This window comes from Anomaloglossus baeobatrachus, chromosome 1, assembly GCF_048569485.1.
Source record: "Anomaloglossus baeobatrachus isolate aAnoBae1 chromosome 1, aAnoBae1.hap1, whole genome shotgun sequence".
In the NCBI taxonomy this organism is placed as follows: domain Eukaryota; kingdom Metazoa; phylum Chordata; class Amphibia; order Anura; family Aromobatidae; genus Anomaloglossus; species Anomaloglossus baeobatrachus.
Window position 1 is genome coordinate 752498428 of NC_134353.1, and position 14646 is coordinate 752513073.

At 46.3% G+C, this 14646-nt stretch overlaps 1 protein-coding gene across 2 annotated transcripts in view; it reads left to right on the forward strand.

Moving 5' to 3' along the window:
• Positions 1 to 14444, forward strand: part of MAPKAPK5 (MAPK activated protein kinase 5) — a 123031-nt gene extending 108587 nt beyond the window's left edge. For both annotated transcript variants that reach the window (XM_075341844.1, XM_075341845.1), the window contains 2 exons: positions 1215 to 1319; positions 13185 to 14444. In XM_075341844.1, the coding sequence (XP_075197959.1) occupies positions 1215 to 1319; positions 13185 to 13282 (203 nt within the window). In that variant the 3' untranslated portion in view covers positions 13283 to 14444. The remainder of the gene's footprint in view (positions 1 to 1214; positions 1320 to 13184) is intronic.
• The last annotated feature ends 202 nt before the right edge of the window (positions 14445 to 14646 follow it).

The window sequence follows — 14646 nt, forward strand, 5'->3', positions numbered from 1 at the left end:
AATGTGAAAAGGATTTGCACTTGTTAGATCTGGTGAGAGCACTCAGACTCTACATTTCTCGTACGGCGCCCCTGCGCCGCTCGGATGCACTCTTTGTCCTTGTCGCTGGCCAGCGTAAAGGGTCACAGGCTTCTAAATCAACCCTGGCTCGGTGGATCAAGGAACCAATTCTCGAAGCTTACCGTTCAGCTGGGCTTCCGGTTCCCTCAGGGCTGAAGGCCCATTCTACCAGAGCCGTGGGTGCGTCCTGGGCTTTGAGGCACCAGGCTACGGCTCAGCAGGTGTGTCAGGCGGCTACCTGGTCGAGCCTGCACACTTTCACGAAACACTATCAGGTGCATACCTATGCTTCGGCGGATGCCAGCCTAGGTAGGCGAGTCCTTCAGGCGGCGGTGGCCCACCTGTAGGACGGAGCCGTTACGGCTCTATTATGAGGTATTATTTACCCACCCAGGGACTGCTTTTGGACATCCCAATTGTCTGGGTCTCCCAATGGAGCGACAAAGAAGAAGGGAATTTTGTTTACTTACCGTAAATTCCTTTTCTTCTAGCTCCAATTGGGAGACCCAGCACCCGCCCCTGTTTTTTTGTGTACACATGTTGTTCATGTTGAATGGTTTCAGTTCTCCGATATTCCTTCGGATTGAATTTACTTTAAACCATTTTATAATTTTTTCCTCCTTCTTGCTTTTGCACCAAAACTGAGGAGCCCGTGGGAGCACGGGGGTGTATAGGCAGAAGGGGAGGGGCTTTACACTTCTAGTGTAATACTTTGTGCGGCCTCCGGAGGCATAGCCTATACACCCAATTGTCTGGGTCTCCCAATTGGAGCTAGAAGAAAAGGAATTTACGGTAAGTAAACAAAATTCCCTTCTTTTGGGATATTATATTCAATCAGGTAGCTGCATTTTTATTTATTTTTTTTGAAAGTTTTTCACACTTGGAATTTTTTTGCCGTTTTCCAGTACACTAGATGGTAAAACTAATGGTTTTAATAAAAAGTACAACTCATCCTGCAAAAAAAAAGGCCTCATATTGCAAAATTAATGGAAAATTAAAAACATTATGGCTCGGAAGAAGGGGAGGGGAAAAAACCCCCAAAAAACAGAAAATCACCCAGGGGTGAAGGGGTCCTGATGCTCATGATGTTTTGTATAGTTTGTTAGATTTTTATTGTTAGTTAATATCGTTGTTGTTGTTTTTTCTTTTGGCAGGAGAAAATGAAGATGAAAAACTAAACGAAGTTGTGTTAGAAGCTTGGGAATTCAATAGAGATTGTAAATTGCTCAGAGACACGTTACAAAGTTTTAGTTGGAATGGTGAGATAATACATGTTCATTACTTGGGATTCCCAAAGACATAAATTACATTGGACCTTTAAGTTATCCTGACAAATCTGTTTTTTAAAGGGAACCTGTCAGCAGAAATTTCGCCCAAAACCTAAAAGATTCCCCCTCTGCAGCTCCTGGGCTGCATTCTAGAAAGGTCCCTGTTATTAATGTGCCCCCTGTGAGACCAAAATAAAGACTTTATAAAGTGGTACCTTTTTGTATGCAGATTCTGTAAATGTGACACGGGGGCGGGCTGCCTGATGGCCGTTAGTCTGCCTCCTGCCGCTTTAGGCCGTCCCCCATCGCTGATTTCCATAGCTGTGGACGCCGCCCAGTGCTCTACAGGTCCCCACGCATGCCCAGTGCTCATCTCTCGTGGATGAGCACTGGGCCCAGTGTCACCGCTGGTGACGTGCGCGCAGGCTTTAGATTATGGGCCCTGAGGCAGGAAATAGATAGGAGGTGACGTGGGGTCAGCAGCACCGCGCTTGCGCAGAACGAAGGACGCCGAGGGGGAAAGCGCGGTCCCGCGATTATGGGCGGTTGCTTGGTAATAAACATCACAGCACCGCCCATAATCTAAAGCCCCTAGGGTGCCGAAGTGTGTGTGTGTGTGTGTGTGTGTGTGTGTGTGTGTGTGTGATGTATGTATGTATGTATGTATGTATGTATGTATGTATGTATGTATGTATGTATGTATGTATATATATATATATATATATATATATATATATATATATATATATATATATATATATATATATATATATATATATATATATATATATATATATATATATATATATATATATATATATATATTATATATATATAATATATATATATATATTAATTATATTATATATATATTATATATATATATATATATATATACATACATACATACATACATACATACATACATACATACACACATATACACACACACTTCGGCACCCTAGGGGCTTTAGATTATGGGCGGTGCTGTGATGTTTATTACCAAGCAACCGCCCATAATCGCGGGACCGCGCTTTCCCCCTCGGCGTCCTTCGTTCTGCGCAAGCGCGGTGCTGCTGACCCCACGTCACCTCCTATCTATTTCCTGCCTCAGGGCCCATAATCTAAAGCCCCTAGGGTGCCGAAGTGTGTGTGTGTGTGTGTGTGTGTGTGTGTGTATGTGTGTGTATATATATATAATATATATATATATATATATATATATATATATATATATATATATATATATATATATATATATATATATATATATATATATATATATATATATATATATATATATGTATGTATATGTATATGTATACATTTTCTCTGTTCGGCCGCATTGTTTTGCTTTTGGCTATATACCCTCAGTGATCTCTCTCCTAGGAGACAACAGCATGTCGTTCACAAGGAGCAAGGGTGCCAAGACACAGGGTTATTTTGCAACCTGTACCTCTTGTGCGGCTATGCTACCTGCAGGTTCCACCTACCCTCACTGTGAGCAATGCTCGGGCCCTGTGGCACTCGCTCAGCCGGAGCCTCGGGCACTGGTGGGACCCTCGGCCCAGTAAGAACCGCCGGCTTCCCCTGTCCAGGTGGCAGGGACAGAGTTTGCAGTTTTAGCTGAGAAACTCTCTGAGTCACTTTCACAATCCATGGCTCAGTCTATGGACAAATGGTCTGCTAAGATACTAGAAGCCTTGCAGTCCAGACCGGCCCTTACACAGGCCCCGGGCACTGCGGGATCATCGCCCCCAGGCCCCTCTCGGTCTGCGCCGCAGCGTGCTCCCGGGGTGGCCCCTAGGTATCACGTTGAGGACTCCGGCACGGACCGCAGTCCCAGACCGGCTAAGCGGGCTCGCTGGGAATCTTCCCCGACTTCATCACGCTGTTCGCGGTCTCAGCTTGAGGACTCTCTGGAGGATGAAGCGGAGGTCGCAGCCCAGGGCTCTGACCCTGACGTTGCTCTCAATCTTGATACACCTGAAGGGGACGCCATAGTAAATGACCTTATAGCGTCCATCAATCAGGTGCTAGATCTTTCTCCCCCAACTCCACCTGTAGAGGAGTCGGCTTCACAGCAGGAGAAACACCAGTTTAGGTTTCACAAACGTACACTGAGTGCTTTTTTCGATCACTCTAACTTCAGAGATGCTGTCCAGAAGCACAGAGCTTTTTCCGGACAAGCGCTTTACTAAGCGCCTTAATGACACACGTTACCCCTTCCCCTCTGACGTAGTTAAGGGTTGGGCTCAATGTCCCAAGGTGGATCCTCCAGTCTCTAGACTGGCGGCTAGATCCGTAGTATCAGTAGCTGACGGTTCATCGCTCAAGGATGCCACTGACAGGCAGATGGATTTCATGAGGAGCTCTATCTATGAAGCCACAGGCGCGTCTTTTGCTCCGGCCTTTGCAGCCGTGTGGGCACTCCAAGCTATCTCAGCTTGTCTGTCTGAGATTAATGCGGTCACACGTACCTCTGCTCCGCAAGTAGCGTCTTTGACTTCTCAGGCGTCAGTATTTTCATCCTACGCCATGAATGCCGTCCTGGACTCTGCTAGCCGTACAGCGGTAGCATCCGCCAATTCGGTGGCAGTCCGCAGGGCCATGTGGCTACGCGAATGGAAGGCAGACTCTGCTTCCAAGAAGTTCTTAACCGGTTTGCCATTTTCTGGCGACCGATTGTTTGGCGAGCGATTGGATGAAATTATTAAGCAAGCCAAGGGAAAGGACTCGTCCTTACCCCAGTCCAAACCAAACAGACCTCAGCAACGGAAAATTCAAGCGAGGTTTCGGTCCTTTCGGCCCTCAGCCAGATCCCAATCCTCCTCGTCCAACAGGCCACAGAAGAGCCAGAGGAACTCTTCTGCATGGCGGTCTAAGTCACGTCCTCCAAAGACCGCCGGAGGCACCGTCTCCAAGGCGGCCTCCTCATGACTTTCGGCCTCCCCAAACCGCATCCTCGGCTCTCCCGCTTTGGCGACGCCTGGTGGCCACATGTCCAAGACCGATGGGTGAGAGACATTCTGTCTCACGGTTACAGGATAGAGTTCAGCTCTCGTCCTCCGACTCGTTTCTTCAGAACATCTCCGCCCCCCGAGCGAACCGAGGCACTTTTTCAGGCGGTGAACACTCTGAAGACAGAAGGAGTTGTGATCCCCGTTCCCCTTCAGGAACGTGGTCGCGGTTTTTACTCCAACTTGTTCGTGGTGCCAAAAAAGGACGGATCATTCCGTCCCGTTTTGGACCTCAAATTGCTCAACAGACATGTGAGAACCAGACGGTTTCGCATGGAATCCCTCCGCTCTGTCATCGCTTCGATGTCCCAAGGAGACTTCCTAGCATCAATCGACATCAGGGATGCTTATCTCCATGTGCCGATCGCACCAGAGCATCAACGCTTCCTGCGTTTCGCCATCGGGGACGAACACCTTCAGTTTGTGGCACTGCCTTTCGGCCTGGCGACAGCCCCACGGGTCTTCACCAAGGTCATGGCATCCGTTGTGGCAGTCCTACACTCTCAGGGCCACTCGGTGATCCCTTACTTAGACGATCTCCTAGTCAAGGCACCCTCCCGGGTGGCATGTCAACACAGCCTGACCGTTGCTCTGGAGACTCTCCAGAGGTTCGGGTGGATCATCAATTTCCCAAAGTCAAAATTGACTCCGACCCAATCACTGACTTACCTCTGGATGGAGTTTCATACTCTCTCAGCGATAGTCAAGCTACCGCTGGACAAACAGCGTTCGCTGCAGACAGGGGTGCACTCTCTTCTTCGGGCCCAGTCACACCCTTTGAGACGCCTTATGCACTTCCTGGGGAAGATGGTGGCAGCAATGGAGGCAGTCCCCTTTGCGCAGTTTCATCTGCATCCACTCCAATGGGACATTCTCCGCAAATGGGACAGGAGGTCGACGTCCCTAGACAGGAACGTCTCCCTTTCTCTGGCAGCCAAAACCTCTCTTCAGTGGTGGCTTCTTCCCAATTCTCTGTCGAAGGGAAAATCCTTCCTGCCTCCATCCTGGGCTGTGGTCACGACGGACGCGAGTCTGTCTGGGTGGGGAGCGGTTTTTCTCCACCACAGGGCTCAGGGAACCTGGACTCCGACAGAGTCCTCCCTTCAGATCAATGTTCTGGAGATAAGGGCAGTGTATCTAGCCCTAAAGGCGTTCCATCGGTGGCTGGAGGGCAGGCAGATCCGCATACAGTCGGACAACGCCACGGCGGTCGCGTACATCAACCACCAGGGCGGCACGCGCAGCCGTCAAGCCTTCCAAGAAGTTCGGCGGATTCTGCTGTGGGCGGAGACCACAGCCTCCACCATCTCCGCAGTTCACATCCCGGGCGTAGAAAACTGGGAAGCAGATTTTCTCAGTCGCCAGGGCATGGACGCAGGGGAATGGTCTCTTCACCCGGACGTGTTTCAAGAGATCTGTTGCCGCTGGGGAACGCCGGACGTCGATCTCATGGCGTCTCGGCACAACAACAAAGTCCCGGCATTCATGGCACGGTCTCAGGATCACAGAGCTCTGGCGGCGGACGCATTAGTTCAGGATTGGTCGCAGTTTCGACTGCCTTATGTATTTCCTCCTCTGGCACTACTGCCCAGAGTGTTACGCAAGATCAGGTCCGACTGCCGCCGCGCCATCCTCGTCGCTCCAGACTGGCCGAGGAGGTTGTGGTACCCGGATCTGTGGCACCTCACGGTGGGTCAACCGTGGGCACTTCCAGACCGACCAGACTTGCTGTCTCAAGGGCCATTTTTCCATCTGAATTCTGCGGCCCTCAACCTGACTGTGTGGCCATTGAGTCCTGGCTCCTAGCGTCCTCAGGGTTATCTCAAGATGTCATTGCCACTATGAGACAGGCCAGGAAACCAACGTCCGCCAAGATCTATCACAGGGCTTGGAGGATCTTCTTATCCTGGTGCTCTGATAAGGGTTTTACCCCCTGGCCGTTTGCCTTACCCACTTTTCTTTCCTTCCTTCAATCTGGAATGGACAAGGGTTTGTCTCTCGGCTCTCTCAAGGGACAAGTATCGGCGCTTTCCGTGTTTTTTCAAAAACGTCTAGCCAGGCTTCCGCAGGTCCGCACGTTCCTGCAGGGAGTTTGCCACATAGTCCCACCTTACAAGCGGCCGCTGGAACCCTGGGATCTTAACAGGGTTCTAAGGGCTCTTCAGAAACCACCTTTCGAGCCGCTGCGGGATGTCTCTCTATCACGGCTTTCGCAGAAGGTGGCTTTTCTAGTGGCAGTTACATCGCTCCGTAGAGTGTCGGAGCTTGCAGCGCTGTCATGCAAAGCCCCCTTCCTGGTTTTTCACCAGGATAAGGTGGTTCTGCGTCCGGTCCCGGAATTCCTCCCTAAGGTGGTATCCCCTTTTCATCTCAATCAGGATATCTCCTTACCTTCATTTTGCCCTCATCCAGTTCACCAATGTGAAAAGGATTTGCATTTGTTAGATCTAGTGAGAGCACTCCGGCTCTACGTGTCTCGCACGGCGCCACTGCGCCGTTCTGATGCTCTCTTTGTCCTTGTCGCTGGCCAGCGTAAGGGGTCGCAGGCTTCCAGGTCAACCTTGGCTCGGTGGATCAAGGAACCGATTTTTGAAGCCTACCATTCTTCGGGGCTTCCGATTCCTTCAGGGCTGAAAGCCCATTCTACCAGAGCCGTGGGTGCGTCCTGGGCATTGCGGCACCGGGCTATGGCTCAGCAGGTGTGTCAGGCGGCTACCTGGTCTAGTCTGCACACTTTCACAAAACATTATCTGGTGCATACCTATGCTTCGGCAGATGCCAGTCTAGGTAGGCGAGTCCTTCAGGCGGCGGTTGCCCACCTGTAAGAGGGGGCCGTTTTCGGCTCTTTTTATCGGGGTATTCTTTTACCCACCCAGGGACTGCTTTTGGACGTCCCAATTGTCTGGGTCTCCCAATGGAGCGACAAAGAAGAAGGGAATTTTGTTTACTTACCGTAAATTCCTTTTCTTCTAGCTCCTATTGGGAGACCCAGCACCCGCCCCTGTTCCCTTCGGGCTGTTTGTTCTTTTGTGTACACATGTTGTTCATGTTGATTTGTTCCTTTGGTTCATGGTTTCAGTTCTCCGAACATCCTTCGGATTGAATTTACCTTAGACCATTTATAAGTTTCCTCCTTCCTGCTTTTGCACCAAAACTGAGGAGCCCGTGAGCCACGGGAGGGTGTATAGGCAGAGGGGAGGGGTTACACTTTTTAAAGTGTAATACTTTGTGTGGCCTCCGGAGGCAGAAGCTATACACCCAATTGTCTGGGTCTCCCAATAGGAGCTAGAAGAAAAGGAATTTACGGTAAGTAAACAAAATTCCCTTCTTTGCATAATAAATGTTTGTATTTTACCTACTGATTTGTTATTCTTGGTTCTGCCTTCCATCTATGTGCAGCTCTTTTTGTTCTCCCCCTTCTTGTATACTACTTTGCTGCACAGGGAGTGCACCCCCCTTTGTTGACTTTTCTCATACGGCGGTGTACCCTGTTCTTAAATGTAGCTCACATAAAAAAAAGATACTGAAACCTAAAATTTCGCATTAGGTTCTTCCCCGGTGACTCCTTTTTAGAAATAAATTGACGATTGTTATTCTCCTTATCAATGGTGCAAGCCCCTACACGGTCGGTACAAATTGGGCAGAGCCAATGTGTGTGGTGACTCATCCCAAACTAGTAACACCAGCTGTTACTTTATTCATACATTTCTAGGCGCAATAACAGAGAAGCAAAACCACGTAAAGTGTTAGGAGAAAATGCTCCAGAAGATGCTTCTTATATTATGAGGAAACCATTATTTACTAAAGTAGACCAATCAGCAGAGCAGATTGGCGAGTACTTGTCACCCTTATGTTCCCAATTACTACCAAGACATATATGTATGGGCATCCTCTTGAAAAAAGAGGAAAAAAAAAAAAAACTTCCCAAAGGTGCATGAGCTACGACAGGATCTCTTTATGCCTCCAATTTGATACAGAAGCCTATCTACAGTTGAAATTCAGAAGTTTACATAAACTAGCTAAGACGACACATATGCATGTTTTTCTCAATATCTGACGTGAAATCAGAATAAACCTTTCCCGTTTTAGGTCAATTAGGATTACCAAAATTATTTATATTTGCCATAATGAGAGAATGTTTTAAGGCATTTTTTATTACTTTCTACAAAGTCAAAAGCTTATATACACTAAAGGCTACTTTACACACTGCGATATCGGTCCCGATATCGCTAGTGTGGGTACCCGCCCCCATCTGTTGCGCGACACGGGCATATCGCTGCCCGTGCCACACAACATCGCCCAGAGCCGTCACACATACTTACCTGTCCGGCGACGTCGCTGTGACCGGCGAACCGCCTCCTTTCTAAGGGGGCGGTCCGTGCGGCGTCACAGCGACGTCACTGAAACGTCACTGAACCGCCGCCCAATAGCAGCGGAGGGGCGGAGATGAGCGGGACGTAACATCCCGCCCACCTCCTTCTTTCCACATAGCGGCCGGGAGGCAGGTAAGGAGAGCTTCCTCGTTCCTGCGGTGTCACACGAAGCGATGTGTGCTGCCGCAGGAACGAGGAACAACCTCGATACTGCTGCAGTAACGAGATTTGAGAATGGACCCCCATGTCGCCGATTAGCGATTTTGCACGTTTTTGCAACGATGCAAAATCGCTTATCGGTGTCACACGCAACGGCATCGCTAATGCGGCCGGATGTGCGTCACGAATTCCGTGACCCCAACGACTCCGCATTAGCGATGTCACAGCGTGTAAAGCCCGCTTTAGAGTACGAAGCCTTTAAACAATATGGGACAGCTCATATGATGATATCATTTCTTTGGAAGCTTCTTATAGGTTTATTGGCAACATCTGAGTTACAGACACACCTCTGGATGCATTTTAATGCACACCTGAAATACACAGTTTCTTTGTGTAGCATTATGGGAAAATCAAAAGAAATTAGCCAAGATCTCAGGAAGAAAGTTGTGGACTTGCACAAGTCTGGTTCATCCTTAGGTGCAATTTCCAGATACCCGAAGGTGCATTTAATTGCTTGTTCAGGTGAACGAGGCAAGTACAAAGAAAATGGGAATGTCCAGCCATCGTACCGCTCAGGAAGGAGACGGGTTCTGTGTACCAGAGAAGAACTTGCTTTGGTCAGACATGTGCATATCAACCCAAGAGCAAAATACCTTGTGAAGATACTGGTGGAAGCTGGTAAGATTGTTTCATTATCCACAGTGAAACGAGTACTGTATCAACATGAGCTGAAAGGGCACACTGCCAGTAAGAAGCCATTACTCCAAAAGAAACATAAAAAGGCTAGATTAATGTTTGCAAATGCACACCGGAACAAAGACCTTAATTTTTGGAGACATGTCCTACAGTCTGACAAATTTAAAATGGCCATAATGACCATTGTTACGTTTGAAGGAAAAAGGGAGAAGCATTGAACCGTAAGAACACCACCCAACTGTGAAACACGGCGGTGGCAGCATCATGTTGTGGGGTTGTTTTTCTGCAGGAAGAACTAGTGCACTTCACAAAATAGATGGCATCATAAGGAAAGAAGATTATGTGGCAAGACTGACGCAACCTCTCAAAACATCAGCCAGGAACTTAAAACTTGGGCGGAAATGGGTCTTCCAAATGGACTATAACCCAAAGCATACTGCCAAACTGGTTACAACGTGGCTTAAGGATAACCAAGTCAATGTTTTGGAGTTGCCTTTACAAAACCCTGATTTCAATCCTATTGAAAACTTATGAGCAAAGCTAAAAAGACTAGTGCGAGCAAGGCAACCTGCTAACATAGCTCAGTTACACCAGTTTTCTCAGGGGAAATGGGCCCAAATTCCTACCAACTATTGTGAGAAACTTGTGGAAGGACATCCAAAACGTTTCACCCAAGTCATACAGCTTAAGGTGTATGGTACGAAATACTAATGAAATGTATGTAAACTTTTGATTTTGCAGAAAGTAATAAAAATGCCTTAAAACTTTCTCCTGTCCCCCCTTCTCCCTCTGTCCCCCCTTCTCCCTCTGTCCCCCCCCTTCTCCCTCTGTCCCCCCCCTTCTCCCTCTGTCCCCCCTCCCCCATCCCTCTGTCCCCCCCCCCCCCTTCTCCCTCTGTCCCCCCTTCTCCCTCCCTCAAGGCGTATGTGAATTATGAATGCTTGGTTGTATGTCTCTTGAGTGATTGATGCTTTAATTAAGATCCTGTTTGACTCATCCATGCTGCCCAATCAAAGGGCATGACTAGTTCAAGAAGTAGGTTCCCTCTGCCGCTCACTAATGCCCTCAATCAACAATTCTCTCACTGTATAGTTCTAGGGAGAGAGCCATCAGTCAAGAGGAATGGGGCTGTGAGAAGCCGTATCAAAGTATGTTCCCTTCAAAATGCATAAAACATCACAGAAAGAGAAAGGAGCTTTCCCCATAACACCAGATCAGATTACCAATGCACTACAGTGGATACAGAAAGTATTCAGACCCCTTTAAATTTTTCACTCTTGGTTTCGTTGCACACATTTGGTAAATTCAAAAAAGTTCATTTTTTTTTTTCTCATTAATGTACACTCTGCACCCCATCTTGACAAAAAAAAAACAAATGTAGAAATTTTTGCAAATTTATTAAACAAGAAAAACTGAAATCACATGGTCATAAGTATTCAGACCCTTTGCTCAGACACTCATATTTAAGTCACATGCTGTCCATTTCCTTGTGATCCTCCTTGAGATGGTTCTACTCCTTCATTGGATTCCAGCTGTGTTTAATTAAACTGATAGCATTTGATTTGGAAAGGCACACACCTGTCTTTATAAGACCTCACAGTGCATGTCACACCATATGAGAATCATGAGGTCAAAGGAACTGCCCAAGGAGCTCAGAGACAGAATTGTAGGAAGGCACAGATCTGGCCAAGGTTACAAAAGAATTTCTGCAGTACTCAAGGTCCCTAAGAACACAGTGGCCTCCATAATCCTTAAATGGAAGAAGTTTGGGACTCTTCCTAGACCTGGCCATCCAGCCAAACTGAGCAATCATGGGAGAAGAGCCTTGGTGAAAGAGGTAAAGAACCCAAAGATCACTGTGGCTGAGCTCCTGAGATGCAGCAGGGATATGGGAGAAAGTTGTACGAAGTCAACTATCGCTACAGCCTTCCACTAGTTGGGTCTTTATAGCAGAGTGGCTGACGGAAGCTTCTCCTCAGTGCAAGACATATAAAAGCCTGCATCGAGTTTGCAAAAAAAAACACATAAAGGACTCCCAGGCTATAAGAAATAAGATGGTCTGGTCTGATGAGACAAGGATAGAACTTTTTGGTGATAATTCTAAACGGTATGTTTGGAGAAAACAGGTAGCTATTCACAGTGAAACATGGTGGTGGCAGCATCATGCCAAGGGGGTATTTTTCAGCTACAGGGACAGGACAACTGGTTTCAATTGAAGGAAAGATGAATGTGGCCAAGTACAGAGATATCCTGGAAGAATACTTCTTCCAGAGTGCTCTGGACCTCAGACTTGGCCAAAGGTTCACCTTCCAACAAGACAATGACCCTAAGCAAACAGCTAAAATAACAAAGGAGTAGTTTCAGAACAACTCTGGGACCATTCTTGACCAGCCCTACCAGAGCCCTGACCTAAACCTAATTGAGCATCTCTGGAGAGACCTGAAAATGGCTGTCCACCAACGTTCATCATCCAGCCTGACAGAACTGGAGAGGATCTGCAAGGACGAATAGCAGAGGATCGCCAAATCCAGGTGTGAAAAACTTGTTGCATCATTCCCAAGAAGACTCATGGCGGTACTAGCTCAAAAGGGTGCTTCTACTCAATACTGAGCAAAGGGTCTGAATACTTATGACCATGTGATATTTCAGTTTTTCTTTTTTATAAAATTTGCAAAAATTTCTACATTTCTAGGGGGGTGGTTCTTTCAAGATGGAGTGCAGAGTGTACATTAATGGGAAAAGAAATTAACTTTTTAGAATTTACCAAATGGTTGCAATGAAACAAAGAATGAAAAATTTAAAGGGGTCTGAATACTTTCCGTACGCACTGTAGACCCCAGATGTAGTAGGCCCCATGATAAAATGGCAAAGGCAGCACAGGTGCAAAATACTGAAGGAGACAAGCACTCACAATCTATCAATTCATGGAGGTGGTGTTTGCCTAGTATTACAAATGCACAATAATGAGGCTTGCTCACGTCACACATGTACGTGCGATGCATAGTGTCTGGCTTACAGGCTATTGATGACGCCCATACTATTAGATCAGGCGGGCTGCTCAGCACTATGACAGACACCCCAACTCGCTCGGACCAGCTGCATAAAATGGATTAAAGTGCAAGAAAAGATGTATAAGGTACATGAGGTATTGGTCGATATTTTGACCAAAATATGCAAGCTTGCAACCCACAGCCAGGGTCCTTATGGGGTCTGCTGCATCCTCTTAGTGCATTGGTATTCTGACCTGGTCTTCACTTTCTTTTTCTGTGATTTTTTTTCAATTTCTGTCCCTGTGAAATGGAGCAGTGTTGCAGAGCTAACCATACATGTCTAAACTGATGGAGCTTTTCTGATTCGTGCTGCCTATGGTTTAGGACTCAAGAATCAGCTGATGGGATCCTTCAATGAATGGCACAATTTTATATTCTAAAACGTATTGTATAAGCATCTATGAGATGGCGCATAAATAGCTAATCCATGGGGTGTCTCCATGGGGTGTCTCCATGGGGTGTCTCCATGGGGTGTCTCTCAGGAATGGACAAGTTCATGTTCTAACTACTTATGTCACAAACGCTCCCTTCACATTAACCTATATGTGTCTGTTTCAGGCCAAGGATTTACAGACAAAGTCGATCGCCTCAAACTCGCAGAAATAGTCAAACAAGTTATCGAGGAGAGAACAAATTCTGAAGAAGAATCGCAGTAGCTAAAGTGTTGTTTTTTTTTTTATTTTGTTTTTATTACTTTTATTTTCTTTTTTTTAGAAGAAAAAAATCTTGCATCTTAAATTACTGTAAAATAGTTTTATGTAAATTATATCACTGAATTTCCACAGTGCTTGAAAATACAGCATACATGTAGATAGGCGTTTAAACGAAAAAATCATTGGTACTGTAATTTATTTAGAAAAATGATGAACTGATTTCGATATTTTTTTCACACTACTGTACTGTTAATAGGTACAATCCTAGCAGGGAATACACAGCCGTTTATGGCTTTATAGTACTCCATAAAGGTATGAGCCCTCTCCATTTTTTGCTCCTAGGTAGCTAGCAGCTGCTCGATCCTTACACTACCAGATGAGACCATAACATACTGCTCTAGCATTATGATATGGACGATAGTCAATACAAGAACATACTTGAAGAATGCTTTGTAGACTGTAACTCGCTTGGTTACACTTGCTAGCAGTTTCCTCAGGAATAATTGGAAAGAGCACATGCCTTTGAATTGTTCACCAGCTGCTCTGCATACGTGCCAGTATAATTCTGAAAGAAATATGACTTTAACCTACAACTAATACTTAGAGTAGCCATCATTTTATTTTCAGAAACAATAGTACCCATGAAAATACCAAACTTTGTAATAAATTTCATCAGAGACATTTGTATCCTCCTGGATTGATCTTTCTTACTCTTAAGAAAGATCAATCTTCAGTAAATTCAGGGGTAAAATTTGCCTTCAGTGAATACAGATTTTCATATTACTGAGCTAGATGACAGTTGGTGCTCATAAAGTTCCGTGGAGAGGGGAGGAGTTAGAGGCACAAACGTTGCTGCAAGTGCTCATGAAATGACAGTTACACTTAGAAATGTATTTATTTATTTTTTTTAGAGTGTAATTGTCATTTCATGAGAACTTGCAGCAGAATGCCTGTGTATGCTTCTATCTGTTCCGCCTTACCCCTTCCCTATTCCTATATTCTTAGTAATAGGGTTGTCCAGGACTTTTACATTGTGACCTATCGTTAGGATAGGTTATCAATGTCTGATCAGTGAGAGTACGGTACCCAGAACCTCCGCTGATCTGCTGTTCCCATTCCCAGAGCTGTCCAGTAATACTCCATTGCAGAGGTGCCACAGCACAGCTCCTTCAACTATATAGTGGGCATGGCTAGGTACTGCATATCTGCCTTCTACTTATTCAAATTGGGAGCAGATATGCAGTACCCAGCCACGGCCACTATATAGTTAATGAAGCTGTGCTGTGCAACTCCGAAACTGCGTTGCTCCTGCCAGATGTGGCAATGGAAACAGCTGATCGGCAGAGGTGCCGAGTGTTACAACTAAT